Source organism: Nelusetta ayraudi, unplaced genomic scaffold (genome assembly GCF_046127955.1).
Source record: "Nelusetta ayraudi isolate G7.1 ecotype Tasmania unplaced genomic scaffold, CSIRO-AGI_Nayr_v1 ptg000090l, whole genome shotgun sequence".
NCBI classification, from domain to species: domain Eukaryota; kingdom Metazoa; phylum Chordata; class Actinopteri; order Tetraodontiformes; family Monacanthidae; genus Nelusetta; species Nelusetta ayraudi.
This window is the reverse complement of record NW_027466140.1, coordinates 4,525,848-4,540,086: the sequence shown is the minus strand read 5'-3', so window position 1 is coordinate 4,540,086 and position 14,239 is coordinate 4,525,848. Positions and strand designations below refer to the sequence as shown.

The window sequence follows — 14,239 nt, the reverse complement described above, 5'->3', positions numbered from 1 at the left end:
AAAAGAACATCCTGTTCGGAGGAGGGCAGCATTACGCCTGCCCTCGTACACGCTGCTGAACATTCGTTAGACGAAAAAGAAGAGGAGGGAGGAGGGAGGAGGGACGTCTTCCGTGTGGCAGAGCAACCCTTGAGCAAGCGGGCTAACCCGAAACTACCAGGCATGTAGCCTGACCGCATCGCTTGCTGGACCTTAAAAGAAGCCGGATAGTTCAGGGTTCGGGGGCGCAATGGGACACACTCACTCGGATATGTCTCCTCCTCGGTTTTGCTGAACATTTGTGACTGTCACTCAACGGCGGCAGCTGGATCATCAACAACAATAACAACAACATCAACATCTGGCTAAGAAGCTAGTAGCGTTAGCCTTAACGCGCCGAACAGCTGTCAGCCCGGAAGGCCGTGGCGCCGGGTGGGGATTTAACTTTCTCTGCTCGTGTTGCGGGAGTTGGATCCTGTCGAAAGTGGCGGGCCAGTGCTAAACCGCTTTTTAAGTCGTCATTGGTAAGAATGGATGGTTCTTTGGCCTTAAGTGGCGAGGAGTGCTTGACAATATCCTTTGTTGAATTGAATTACCACAGTCTGACGGCGATGACTTGAGCTTGCGGTAGCTCGCTGCAGCTGGCTAGCTTGCTCCACTGAAACTATTCTGTCTGGGAACGTCGGTTCGGGTTTGCAAACGGGCTTACATTTAAAGACATTAGGAGGATATAGTGGGGTAGTCAAGAACTATATTCTCAAGATGGTCTTTCAAAATATGTTAAGTTTTTTTTTTTGTATTTCATCCAAGCTAACATTATAATTTGCGTCATTCAGTCTTAACCTGTCTGTAAAACTCCCTTCACTTTAAGACTTCTCTGCTTTAATGTGCGCTATTAACGTGCTATTTTTTTTCCACGTTGCAATTTGCATCCCTTTTCCAAAAACAAGCATGGCTCTTTTAACACAACTTTCAATACAAGCACACATAAATTCTTTCTCACAGGCTTGTATTGAAAGCAAGGCACTATCCTGCTGCTACCCCCTACTAATAATAACAACAGCAAGTTCTTGTGATGTCCGCGCGTTTATGTTCTTGTGATGTCCTCCACGGTCAGAAAAAAGAAAAAGAAAAAAATCCTTGATTGTCATGCTCACACTGTCAGAGGGCAGGAGCTGGTGGGTGCCCAGAAGCAGCCCAGGCTGCTCTCACTAATTGAGCGCAATGGAGAGTTTATGTAAGTATCAGAACACCTGATGACTGGAATACCTCTGCTTCTTGTTAGACAGCGGATGAACAAAGAAAGCCAAATCATGTTTTGTTACAAAGCAGCGCTCGGATTGTTAAATGCAATGCAGTCAAATGTGATGGTTGATGCCTGAAAGTTGACAATTGCTTTGGCGTATTGTTAAATATAGCTTTTAGCACGTCAACAACCCATGAATCATTGTGGTCAAAAGGGTTGTTGTTTTTTTTTTAACAAGCTTGGGGCACAACGGTGTAATAAAGAGAGAGTGATTCTTCCTTCCAAGAGAGTGCAATCTCTGGATTTTATTTACAGGATTCTAAACTCTGGAAAGCTCCAGTATTTGTTTTAAATGAAGCGGCATCCTGTCGTAGATCACAGTGGGTGCTTGTTTTGCCTGTGTTTGTTGCACGTTGTTGGTTTGCGGGCAAGAGGAAAATCACACCTATCAGCTGCGAGCTTATACAGCGTTATCCAGAATTCCTTCACTTGGGTCGGCGGCGTAATGAGACTCACATGGGCAGAAAAGCTCCTCTCTCAGCTGACTGCACAATGCACACATAGCTTGGCTCTGACAGGAGAAATGGGAGGGGGAAGAGTTGCAAAACGTAGGTGCTGCTGTAAGGGTAAACATTGGGCACATTTCTGGAATTGACCTTGAAGTTGCACAGTTGCAGGTGGTGCAAGAAAGATGTGAGGTGTAGTCTCGAGGAGTCACAGCAATTTGTGAATTTTTTTTAAATGAAATTGTTTTATTTAGACCACTCTGCTGTCTTTTTTTTTTTTTTTTTAATGTGTTAAACCCTTTTTGTTTTTGCAGAACTCACAGTTTGTTTAACGCTTGGCTAGTAATGCGTCAAAAAAAGTTATCTGCTATATTCAAATGACATGAAGTGTAATATTAGGCCTCAGCAAGTGACAGGAACATGTCTATACCGGGAACGGACACTGCGCCGCTGATCACAGTGTCACGTCCACATCAGCGTGGCATTGATCAAGCCGTCGTCTCATCTCGTGAGAAGCGTTTTTGCCGTCGTCGAGTGCCGTGCTGCTTTTGACATCGGCTGAACCGTTGCTGATTCAGGACCCTTCAAGTGCCTGTGATACACTGTCCAGCAGCGCTGAATCATTTTCCACTCTTTGGCTTGTTATCAGTCTTGGTGTGAAGTGAAGGGGAAACGCAGGCAGCGCCCAGCATGCAGCTTTGACCTTGGAAGTTAGTCATCCATTGTTAGAAGGGGGAAGAAATGGCCTGACTAAATACTAAAAACTTCAGTTGTGCAATTAGTTGGGGCTTAGTTCTAGAGCTTGTGCTCTGGCCTGCTACAGTAGTTATTTTGTGGAGATTGTTTGTACATCGTTTCCTTGTCCTTGTGGCTCCATTAAACTGTATCTGCATTGCAAATGAGACTGACCACACTTTGCATTCAGTTCCCAGCGCTGCATATAACTCCCGCGATGCATCTGAAATGTTTTTGTCCCGTGTGCCCTGCATGAAACCATTTTAATCCTTGGAGCACGGCTTTATGAATGCTGAGAATGTGTTTTTGCTGCAGAAAAATTTTGTGAAGTTTCTGTGTTGCCCTGAACACCGACACTTAAATTGGGTGTGAATCTTTGCTTGTCCCCAAACAGACTGTGTGTTCTGGCCACCCCTGATGCTGTCGTGTCTTCTCCTGTGGCTCAGCTGTCCATACCCATCAACAGAAAGTTTGAAATCTTGCGAGGTATGTAACCCTTTTTTTAATAATCAAGTTTTATCCAGACATAGTCAACAGTTGCAGACTATTGCAGCTGCGAGATGCGGCATCTTTTTAAGTTTGCTGTCACTGTTTCCTCAAAATGATAACCCCGTGTTGTAAGGTTAATTTCACACCTCATTGAAAATGCTGTGAAGCTCATACTGTTGTCAAGACAAAATAGGACCTGTTGACGACAGAAATACGCCACTTTACTCGGTTGGCAAAGCACAACATGGTGTCAAACCCCTTTAAAAAGTTGAGGAAACACCTGTGGTTGTGCAGGATAGCCAAAGGAAAAATAAAACACCTTGAATAGCAGAAGATTTATAGATCTTACATAGAAGTTATTTATATGACACAGACACAAGCATTCAAGGTGATTTGCTTCATTGGTTTTATGCTTTCCTTTCAGAAGCTGAAGAGGCCCTCCTCATTAACTTCTCAGCAGATTGTAAGTAGCTTTGGCATCTCCTATTCTCTTATTTTGTTTCCGTGCAGATTGAAAGAAAATGTGTTGTTTGCACTTTTCGACTATGCCAGAGGGACATAGTGTTATTGTGGGAACAAAAGCAGTCTTCCTACTTGGCCCCTACCAGCTATACTACAATTCTAAGGCATGCCTTTAGCTAAACGCAGAGCGCCCTTATTTGGCAGCTGATGCTGATCATGAGTTCCCATGGCTCTCCGCAAGAATGTCAAATTGTGTCAGTGTTATATTGCTCGGCTTTGTGTTTGTAGATGTGAGTTTGTAAAAAGTCCAAAGTCATCCTGATTCTCCCTCTGTGTGTGCGCGCGCGTGCGTGTGTCCGTCTGTGTGTGCCCGTGCGTGTGCGTGCCTTTCCCTCTTAAGCCTGCGTTCGCTTGCGAATCAAAGGAGAAAAAGCTCCCGAGCTTGTATTGGAACTGCAGGATGACGATCGCACTCAGACTTTCCTTACCCAAGTGAACAGCGTTCAGGATCAAGGTAAGATTCTATCATCTATCTGGGCAGTGAGGCTGCTTAAATATTTAGTGACTCACTTAAGGTTTATTCACACGGGCCCGGATTGGATTGCTTACTTCCTGTCCTTTTATTATTGTGTTTGAAAAGTGATGTCCTAAAGAACGTCCATCATTTTGCTGCCATGTTATGGAATGAAATGTAGTCTGTGTGTTTTTTTTAAGCAATACAAGAAATGTGTGTGTGTGTGTGTGTGTGTGTGTGTGTGTGTGTGTGTGTGTGTGTGTGTGTGTGTGTGTGTGTGTGTGTGTGTGTGTGTGTGTGTGTGTGTGTTAGCATATTAGCTATCCAGGTACATTTAATATCTAGAGTATTTTTTTTTTTTATAGCCTTTACAGCAGAACTGACTGGTCTATCTTCTAGTCATAAGTAGAAGTGCAGGAAACGTGTCAGCTTGACTCTTGAAAAATGGTACTATCTACTTCCTTTTGTTGCGACAGCTCATTCCAGTCTCTTCATATTTCCTGTGGAAAGGGTCAGAGAGAAGGCCTGAAAGGGCATAAACCTCCCCAATCCCTTAAAGTGAGATGTGGAGAGGCTGTTTTTTCTTTAACAATAAACTTAATTGTTTGCAGTCCATTCAAAACGTGCACAACCCAGAGCAATGGAGCCCATCTCACCAGCAGCCTTCAGAGGTCCGGTCCCCATCCCCCCTCAGCGAGCAAACAGGAACACTAACGCCGTTAATTCTGGAGTCAACCCGGCCAAAACTGCCAGCGCTCTGCTTCCGAACTTCAACAACAGTATGTCATCAAACCGCAGTTTCACAGGTACCTTGTGGATACTGTTTGGGAAACCACACTGTACTGTACTAATCAGCACAGCAAGGCTTTGACTGAATTGTCTGATGTTTTTTTTTTTTTTTTTCCTCTCTGCCTTTCAACCGTCATCCTCTAAAGATTCAGCCCAAACACTTGCCTCAGACTTTGGCTTTGAGGACAACTTCAACCACACTCTCAAAGTGGAAGAGAAGAAGAATAATCAGAATCGGATAGTGGCCTCCAGGGAGCCTCCTCCTGTCCCGCCTCTGCCTCCTCGCAAAGCCTCCTATATTTCATCCAATCCTCAAGCTCCTCCGCCACCGATCCCCAAAGAGAGGGTTGTGTCCTTGCCGGCCAACTCTTTCACATCCAGCTCCAAACCCGAGTAAGTTCACATTTTAGCACAGATACCCCCACCCCCAAAAAAGATCAGAAAAAAAATTCATATGAAATACTTCTTGTGCCATCGATGTAGACGGTGTTAGATAACAAGTCCTTTCCATTGCAGTAGTTTCGTGGCGGGGTTTGGCGGCGTGGACAGGCCGCCGTCTTGGTGCGAAAGCCCCACTTCCAAAACCATGAGACAGGCGATGTTCTCCAGCCAGGCGGGACAAAGAGAATACCTCATCAAGCACCGCCTGGGGAAGAAGGAGAATGAATATGTGGACATTGAGACTTTTAAGTAGGGAGAAGTTTTCTTTCCAACTTTTCTTGACACGTCAACAGATTTGAACAGTTTCAAACTAATGCTGCGGGTTTTTCCTTTGGTGTTTAGGTTTTTCACTGGCACATGGAATGTGAATGGCCAGTCTCCAGACAGCCAACTGACGCCGTGGCTCTGCCCTGACGTGGATCCTCCAGACCTTTATGCCATCGGGTCCGTTTGACTCTGTAGTGCTTCTCTTTCTTTACTTACTGACGCTCCTCTTGCTTTCACAGTGACTGTCTAACACGGTGTTGCTTGTCGATGTAACTCTAGCTTTCAAGAACTGGACCTGAGCACTGAAGCGTTCTTCTACATGGACTCGTCCAAGGAGCAGCTGTGGGTGGAGGCTGTGGAGAAGAGCCTCCACCAAAAAGCCAAATACAAGAGGGTGAGTTTGCAGAGAAAACCTCCTCACAGGGCTCTGATCAAAATGGCTTCAAACGCTGATTCTGTATTTTTCGTTTTTCTGCATTTTCACGGCGAGAGCATCGCAAACAACCTGAATGTTAATAATCCCATACTTTGGTGTTTACCTATTTTTTTTTCTTCATTTTTTCTGTTGTCAGGTTCGCATCATTCGGCTCGTTGGCATGATGCTGGTGGTCTATGTCAAAAAGTCTCTGAAGAATTTCATCAAAGAAGTGGCTGCAGAACATGTGGGAACTGGCATCATGGGAAAAATGGTTTGTATCAGCTGACATCAACTCCATCAAAACACAGTTTTTTTTCCATTCAGCCAAAATACACCCCACCCGGTCTTGTTTATGGCTCTTTGTTGCATTTTAACCTCTTCCATTATGGGAAAAGGAAAAAGAAAGCCACAGAGATGGCAGATAGAGAGCTGTTTCTGGGTCGCATGGGAAGGTGGTTGCCTAGAGAGCACTTGTTAGCAAAACGAACAGTCTGCAGAGATGTCCTTTTTTTTGAGTTCTTCTATTGAGTCAAAATAGCTCTCGGCTTTGACTCAGGGCATTCGTTTTTCAATGTGATTGTTGGCCTCATTTTGGTATTTACTCATAGCAATAGCATCCTTGAATTTTTATTTGGATTTTTATTTTCTTGCAGGGGAACAAAGGAGGCGTCGCAGTGAGGTTTGTTTTCCACAACACCAGCTTCTGCATCGTCAACTCTCACCTGGCTGCGCACGTTGAAGACTTTGAGCGCCGCAACCAGGACTATAAGGACATATGTGCCCGCATGACCTTCCACCTACTGGACCACCCTCCACTCAGTATTGTCAAGCACGAGTGAGTAGCTCAATCCTTTGTGGAGATAAATCTACTAAAATTCAAATAGCTTGTGTTTGAGATTTGCTATTAATGAGCACTATTCATATCAGGGGCCGGTCCAAGGTGTGATTTTGCTTTAAGAATATATAAAATGCCTAGATAAATACGTGACGTGCAGTCTCTCCTCGTGCGGTAATTCTTTTGTCTCAGCATGTCGTCTCGCTGTGTTTCAGTGTTGTCATCTGGCTCGGGGATTTAAACTATCGACTGTTCATGTACGATGCTGCTGAGGTGAAACAGCACATTGTCCGGCGGGAGCTGAAAAAACTTCAGGAGGTTGATCAGGTACGAGACGCCAAACTGAACTATTGGTCGCCAACCCGAACAACTTTTTTTCAAGGCAACCTTACAGATTAAGTATTTTTTTCTTTTTAGTCTTTCACTTCCACATAAGCACTAACTCTCACTTTTCTGCTTCATTAAACATGCCTGCTGCGTTTTTTTGTAGTTTTTGTAAATTTTCATAATTTCCTTTGTTGTATATTTTCATAAAACAAATTCTTTACAGTGAGCTGTTTTGCTGTTCCGTCTTCACACACGCTCTGTTAATTCTGTCTAAGCTCTTTCAAAAAACAAATAATAAAATGTTGCCACTTGTCGTTTCTTAGCTAAACATCCAGAGGCAGACAAACAAAGCCTTCGCAGACTTCATGGAGGGAGAGATCACCTTTGATCCCACGTACAAGTATGACCCCAAAACAGACCAATGGGATTCAAGGTAAAAATGTTACATACATTTTTCCATGGTAAACAATATTTCCACAATAGTCATGACTGGAGCCATTATCATCATAGAAACTTGAAACTGTATGAACTCCCCCATTAAATTCCTTCAAATCTGCAAACCTTGATTTGTAGCTCATTGTCAACGTTAAAAGTTCAAAGTCCATTTTAACATGGGAAAATTCCAGCTGTTAAAATCCTCAGCGTCTTCGCAGCAACACTTCTGAATTCCAGTTTGGCTTTTGCAGCAGCGGAAACCTTCCGCAGCCTCGTCATTAGCCTCCACCAACTCTTACAGTCAGCACGGCTGTGTTAATGTGTGACGGGTGTCTCAGTTGCCCTGCGAAAATTTTTCTCATTTCTGCAGTGGGAAGTGCCGCGTGCCTGCCTGGTGTGACAGAATCCTTTGGAGAGGAAATAATGTCAACCAGCTCAAATACAGGAGTCACATGCAGCTGCAGACCAGCGACCACAAGCCTGTCAGCTCCCTCTTCACTGTTGGGGTATAATTGAATTAACGCTTTTATCAAAATAGCTTCATCAAGGTTGATGCGTTTTATTTCCTCAGACTGCTGCTTTATTATTGAAAAGCATTTATTAATCGGAAGCTTATGGTTGCCGAACAGGTCAAGGTGGTCAATGCGGAGCGCCACAAAAGGGTGTTTGAGGATATAGTTCGTGCCATGGACAGGATGGAGAACGATTTCCTTCCATCTGTGTCATTGAGCAGACGAGAGGTGCGGCCTTTTAACACGCACTCCAATGGAATGGCTGCCACAATATTCTCCACTCCGACTTTTAACTTTTCTCTTGTTTTTCTGTCCGACAGTTTGCGTTTGAGAATGTGAAATTCCGGCAGCTCCAGAAGGAACGCTTCCTGATCAAAAATGACGGACAGGTCCCTTGTCACTTTGCCTTCATCCCCAAACTGAACGACGTGCATTACTGCAAGTCTTGGCTCCGTGCCGAGCCAAGTGATGGATTCTTAGAACCAAGTGAGTCCCTTTATATTTGATGATCCTGGCGAGACACATCTTTAAAAAAAAAACTTCTAGTCTTAACTATACTGTAGAATAGAATAGAAGAGCCAGTAACACCACAGTTTCTCTCTGGAGTCTCTCAGAAAGTTTCCCTCAAAGTTTCCTCTTTGGTCCCAAACAGATGAAACACTGGAGATTTATCTGGAGGTGTACGTGAGTAAGGACTCGGTCACGCTGTTGAACTCTGCAGAGGACTCCATAGAAGACATCTTGGTGCTGCATCTGGACCGTGGCAAGGACTACTTCATCACCATCTCTGGAAACTACCTGCCCAGCTGCTTTGGCACGTCACTGGACACCCTGTGCCGCATGAAGAAGCCCATCAGAGAGATCCCCATTACCAAACTCATCGACTTGGTGAGAGAGCTTGAGAAAGCACGGCGCAAGCAAAGTGACAGGAGCAGTCCGCCTATTTTCCAGAGATTAGTCTCCCCTGAGAAACGTAAACCTGCTGATCTTTGGTAATCACATCGCTGCCTTTATTCTCCACATCTAAACTGGCACACGTGAGCTTGTTTACTCACAGTGGGGATGCATTCAAACAAGTCTATTTTTGGCCAAGCAGGACCAAACGAACAAGGAAGTAATAGAATATAATGGAAGGAGCTCCTAAATAAAGCAGGAACTGACTCGGGTCAGGACCATATTAGGCACTGACATAAATAGACGTCTTCAGTTTTAACACGTTCACCACTGGCTGTTTCCATCTGGCTATTTTTGACTTGCTCCTGTTCTGTCTTAGCTGTGGATGTAGTGCTCTCAGAAATCAGTTGTCTTGTAAATTTTCCCTAATTTAAGCTACCACATTTTCCCACTGGCCTCTTGTTCTAGATGGTGACTGTTTACGCTGCTTCTCTATTTCTGTGTTGATGCCACCACCTCTGTCCACTGTCTTCTTTTGTTTCCCTCCATCGCTTCTCCTTGCCTTGATCATTCCTTTCCAACTCTTCACTGTGGTTGCGGGCTGACTCCTTGCTCAGGGAGAGGACAGCTACATGGAAAAGGTAAAACATTCACAGCGATACGGACCAGCAGTTGGTTAAAGCAGAGTCAATATTCCTTCAGCTTAATGGCGCTTTATGGCGCTTTATTGACCCTTGATTTTCCACGCCCTTCAGTATTGCTCGCTTCTGTCATGTTAGGTTACTTGAACAGTCAAAGTGACTGTGGAAAGGCAGTTTTTTCTGAGCTAAATGCCTCTTAGCTGTAGCTCATTATGTGGAGAAGAGACTCTAAAGGGACGCCATGATAAAACATTTTTGTTTTAAACTGCAACATTTGCTGCTCCTTTGTTTTGATCTTGCCCGTTATTATGCAGTGGCGTACTGGTGCTTTTAACAACTTCGATTTTGTTAGAAAAAGATATACATATATATTTATATATAATAACAAAGTCGTAGACCGCTAACAGTCCATGTTGGAGGTTGGAGAACTTACGCCAGTCTGCTCATAAACTGAGTTTGTTTGTCAGCCGCCTTTCAGTCTCCTGGTTTATTACAAGCAACGCAAACAGTGTGAGGGTACTGATAAGGTCACTATGGTGTCGTTGTTTTATTTCCCCAGCAAGTAACCTCACCGCACATGAGATCATATACCTGATGAAAGCTCACTACTGGAAGTGTGAGAGCATTCGGCTAAGCTCAAGCAAGTGCCTTAAACCAAGTGCTTTGTACTTAGCTTTTGTTCAAATCTACATCAGAATCAGAATCAGAATACTTTATTAATCCCGAGGGAAATTACGTGTTCGTAACAGAGCTCCATTCAACCCTCAAGACTGCACATAGTGCACAAAAAAACTAGAAGCATGCAAAAAAATAAAAAGAAAAGGCTACGTACATGGCTAGGTCAAATTTAGCAGTGTGAAAAATAATCAGTTGACTGTAAAATAGGTCGATGTGAATGAATATGGTTAACAGTGGTTTCACAGTGAGGAGTTGTACATCAATCTAAAGTTCAAGGTAGGACCTGTTGCCTTTTCATTGTTTACTTATGTTGAGGTTTGTGGTATAAACTCACCATGCATGAAACGTTTTCCAGAGAAACCTGTTAGTGCTGCAATTCAGCTCAATGCGGCAGCTCATAGCCTCGCTTTCCCCTACATTCATCTGTGTGGGCTTATTAAGCAGTGGTTATTTTTGGACATCTCATGTGACTCTAGATTTATATGCAGAGACAAAATTATGTGACAGCCAAGTCTTTCTTCTTTAGGTTGTCACAACCCAGAGATAATCCTGCCTTCAAGCCCTTCATTTCTGCTGTGTTAATAGATGAGATGTCTAATCGTTCTTGTGCATCATGTTTATGGGGGGAAGGGCAAGAAAAATTAAAAACAGTAGGTCGGAAAATAATCTAGCACCTGGGCTCCAGTGTGTCAATGTAAAACTTCCAATGCATTTAATGTCATCAGGAAAAGACAAAGGTGAACTTTCTGATGGTGGATGGATCAGACAATGAGGACAAGCCTCTGAAGATCCCCAAGGAGGTGTGGATCCTTGTCAATCACCTCTTCACCAAATCCTGTGATCAGGTAGGAGGGTTTGAACCAGCAAATTCTCGCTCGTAAAAAGTTTGATTTCAAAAGCATGTATTATTAGAATTATGTATGTATTTTTTTTTAATCTCCTGTGTCTCCAGGAGGACTTGTTCCAGACGCCAGGACTGCAGGAGGAGCTGCAAAACATCATCGACTGTCTGGACACCAGCATCCCAGAAACACTTGGTATCCTTGTTCATGAAGCCCTGGACATGGGCCACTGAAGGAGTCTCACTTGTAATGTCGACATGTCTAAAACCTAGTTGGTGCTCTTCCCTAACGTGCTCCCTGCAGCTGGTTGCAACCACTCTGTCGCTGAGGTGCTGCTGATCTTCCTGGAGGCCCTGCCTGAGCCCGTCCTCTGCTACGAGCTCTACCACCGTTGCCTCGACTGCTCCCACGACAGCCGCCTCTGCAAACAGGTGCTGTTTTGACTCGCTTCATTAGACTCCACGTGTGAACCTCCCTTTGCTCATGTGTTATTATTTCCTCCTACTGACAGCTCATCTCCCAGCTGCCCCGGGCCCACCGCAATGTGTTTCGTTATCTCATGGCCTTCCTGAAGGAGCTCCTGAAGCACTCGCACAACAACAACCTGACTGCCAACCTGATAGGTACGAACCACATCAATCACTCCTGTGGACTCCTCGAAAATGAAACGGGTCCATCCGCGATGGCCTATGCTTATTTTACTTCTCAGAAAAAAGTGTTTAAACGTGTAGGAAAACAGCCCTTTGTGATGTCACAAAGGACACTGCTGCGTCACATAGTTAGTGACAGCTCAGACTTCCTTGCCGTCGCCTTAATGTATCTGTCTTAATAGAAAACATCAGTTTTAGCGGAACACTACAAGTTGTAAACACAAGGCTCACTAAGTTGTCTTCTGAAGATCCAGAGTTTCTGATAATTAAATCAGAGATGAAAAAAAAATAAAGATGTGGCAACAAAGATCCGAAATGGGAAAATTATTGATAACATAGGAATTTTTAAAATGGATTAAAAACTAATCTTTGTCTTCTGTTCGAATCCATCAACTACCATTGTTAACCTTCTTTATTTTCTTTTTCTGTTGTAGCCACACTCTTTGCCAGCCTTCTCATCAGGCCTCCCCCGAACATGGTGGGCAAGCAGACGCCACATGACCGGCAGAAGGCCAGCGACTTCATCCTGGGGTTCCTCATGGCAGGAGACGAGGAGTAACTGAGGCGGAGGTTTCTCTCACTCACGGTATTTGACCCGTTGGTCCCCTGTGCAACACGACCCGCTCGCTATTCATCCATCGGAGAACCCGAACCACTGCAATGCATCCTGCTGTTCACAAACCATGTCGGAGAAAGACTTTCGGAAGTGTCGCGTCTTCGGTCGACTCACACTAAGGCCTCATTTGGAAGCACTTGGGAGACGTTTGATACAACGCCTTTTGCACTTTGTGACGATAATGTAAAGGTCCTGCAGCGTTCAGACTGATGTTGTCCTGGACCTGAGAGGACCTACGCTACTGTTGGAGCTCATGCCAAAATACTTCTGGACTTCTGAGTGGGATACAAGTATAAAAACACTACGTTTCAATCGATCGTTATGTGAAAGACATGACTACACTAAAGGAAAACAATTACTGAGGTTTAGGAAAAGCAAAAAGAGTACTCGGTTCTAATCGTTAGGTAGATTAAATGTGGACGAAGGCTGAAATCTGTATAAATATTAAAGCTTCAGATTAATCTTAATCTTGACAATCATAAATTTTGCAGCATTTTAATGGAAGGAGCAATGCCAGGATGTTTGCGAGCATTACCACACAATTCGCATTTAGCCTGTTATTTATAATGTTTTTTTTTTCCTACAAATGCAACATTTATTTCAAGTCGGGCATTGGTTGTGATATATTTCAGTGGAAAACACATCCATTGCTTGTTTCCGTCACCAAGTAAGAGAACACGAATGTTGTGCTATTTTTTTCTTTCGTGTGTGTTGAACTTCAGCCGTGAGCCACTCATCTCGTTTTGCCAGTTCCTCCCTCAGTGGCAAAACAAGTCTGGTAACACTCTTCCACTTCCTCCTCTGAGCCAGCCGAGGGAGGAGACTCCCTCTGCGCTCGCGCTCGTGCACGTCTTAAGTCTTGTAAATAGTGACCGTTCCTGCTGGGTGTGTGGCTGTCGTTTCCGTTCCGGTGGTGCAAGTGTGCAATGGTCTCTGCAGTGTGTCATGCTTGTTGTTCAAGTGGTACTTCTTAAATGTCTGTTTATTCGTTTACAAAACCCTTTTCCTCACTTATGCCACATCTTAAACTATGTATTTTTCTTGCCTTCTAGGGCTGATGTGGTGACTCAGCTTTTGTGGTCTACATAAAAACACAGATCAGCAGCACCCCTCCCCCTTTTTAAACAGTTTCTGGGTGAATCTATTCGTAGTCGGCAGCAGCCTTTTGGTTCGCCTGTCATGTTTTGCATTTGCACAGTTTGTTTGCTAAAATTCTTGCTGCAAAACAAACAAGAAACACGGTCCCTAATTTAAGAACCTTTGCTGCTGCCTTTAACAGGCAGCTTCTTTTAAAATCCAAAGCGTTTCCCTCACATCAGATTATCGTTTCTGTCTCTCAGCGTCTCCTGGAATGTTGGAAGCATCATGTTTTGAAGCAGTGTGACAACACTGACAATCAAAGTGCTCGTGCAAAATAGCGGCCAGGCTGAAGCTGATGTACGTTTTATCGCCACCGTATTGCCTTCATTACGCTAATTTCTTTTGTTTGCCTTTTATGAACTTAACACTGCAAAATATGTCTTTGGGTACAAAATGTCCCGACAACCATATTTGGGAGAGTAACTACAAACAAAAACATATGTATTTATATATATATATATATATATATATAATATTTTTTTTTTCTCTCTGTAGAAAACAAACATTCATTTCGAAAACAGACTTTGTATAATCTTTTGATTTTTTTTTTTAAGTCCTGTCTTCTGTAGCTGTATCTACGTGTATTTGAATGGTTTCATTGTGTGTGTGTGTCCCCCTGTTTTTACTTCTGTTGCAATCTGTTCCTAAAATACAAAAAGCCAATTGCGGTACATCTTAAAGGTACACAAGAAAACACTCTCCTCTCACCTATTTCAGCTGTAAGAATTTAGGTGTTCTTTTTTTTATTTATTTAACTGAAATAAATCTGTATAGAGCTGTTCTTGTCTCGTTGTCGTCATCTTCTTGGGGAAACAGCACATGG

At 43.7% G+C, this 14,239-nt stretch overlaps 1 protein-coding gene across 4 annotated transcripts; it reads left to right on the top strand.

Moving 5' to 3' along the window:
- Positions 1–72: 72 nt before the first annotated feature.
- ocrl (OCRL inositol polyphosphate-5-phosphatase) lies at positions 73–14,196 on the top strand. Of its 4 annotated transcripts, none has more exons than XM_076046640.1 (23): positions 74–1,216; positions 2,861–2,952; positions 3,380–3,418; positions 3,818–3,931; positions 4,543–4,710; positions 4,867–5,113; positions 5,237–5,410; positions 5,504–5,605; positions 5,708–5,822; positions 6,001–6,117; positions 6,500–6,681; positions 6,897–7,008; positions 7,332–7,441; positions 7,814–7,949; positions 8,073–8,183; positions 8,276–8,441; positions 8,608–8,843; positions 9,467–9,490; positions 10,894–11,013; positions 11,121–11,205; positions 11,314–11,441; positions 11,522–11,633; positions 12,095–14,196. In XM_076046640.1, exons 1-23 carry the CDS (start codon positions 1,080–1,082, stop codon positions 12,217–12,219), a joined length of 2,952 nt encoding a protein of 983 aa, XP_075902755.1. In that variant the 5' UTR covers positions 74–1,079; the 3' UTR covers positions 12,220–14,196. The 4 variants fall into 4 exon arrangements, with proteins under 4 accessions (XP_075902756.1, XP_075902755.1, XP_075902753.1 ...); XM_076046638.1 differs by having other exon boundaries at positions 4,543–4,737; XM_076046639.1 differs by lacking the exon at positions 9,467–9,490 and having other exon boundaries at positions 75–1,216; positions 4,543–4,737.
- The last annotated feature ends 43 nt before the right edge of the window (positions 14,197–14,239 follow it).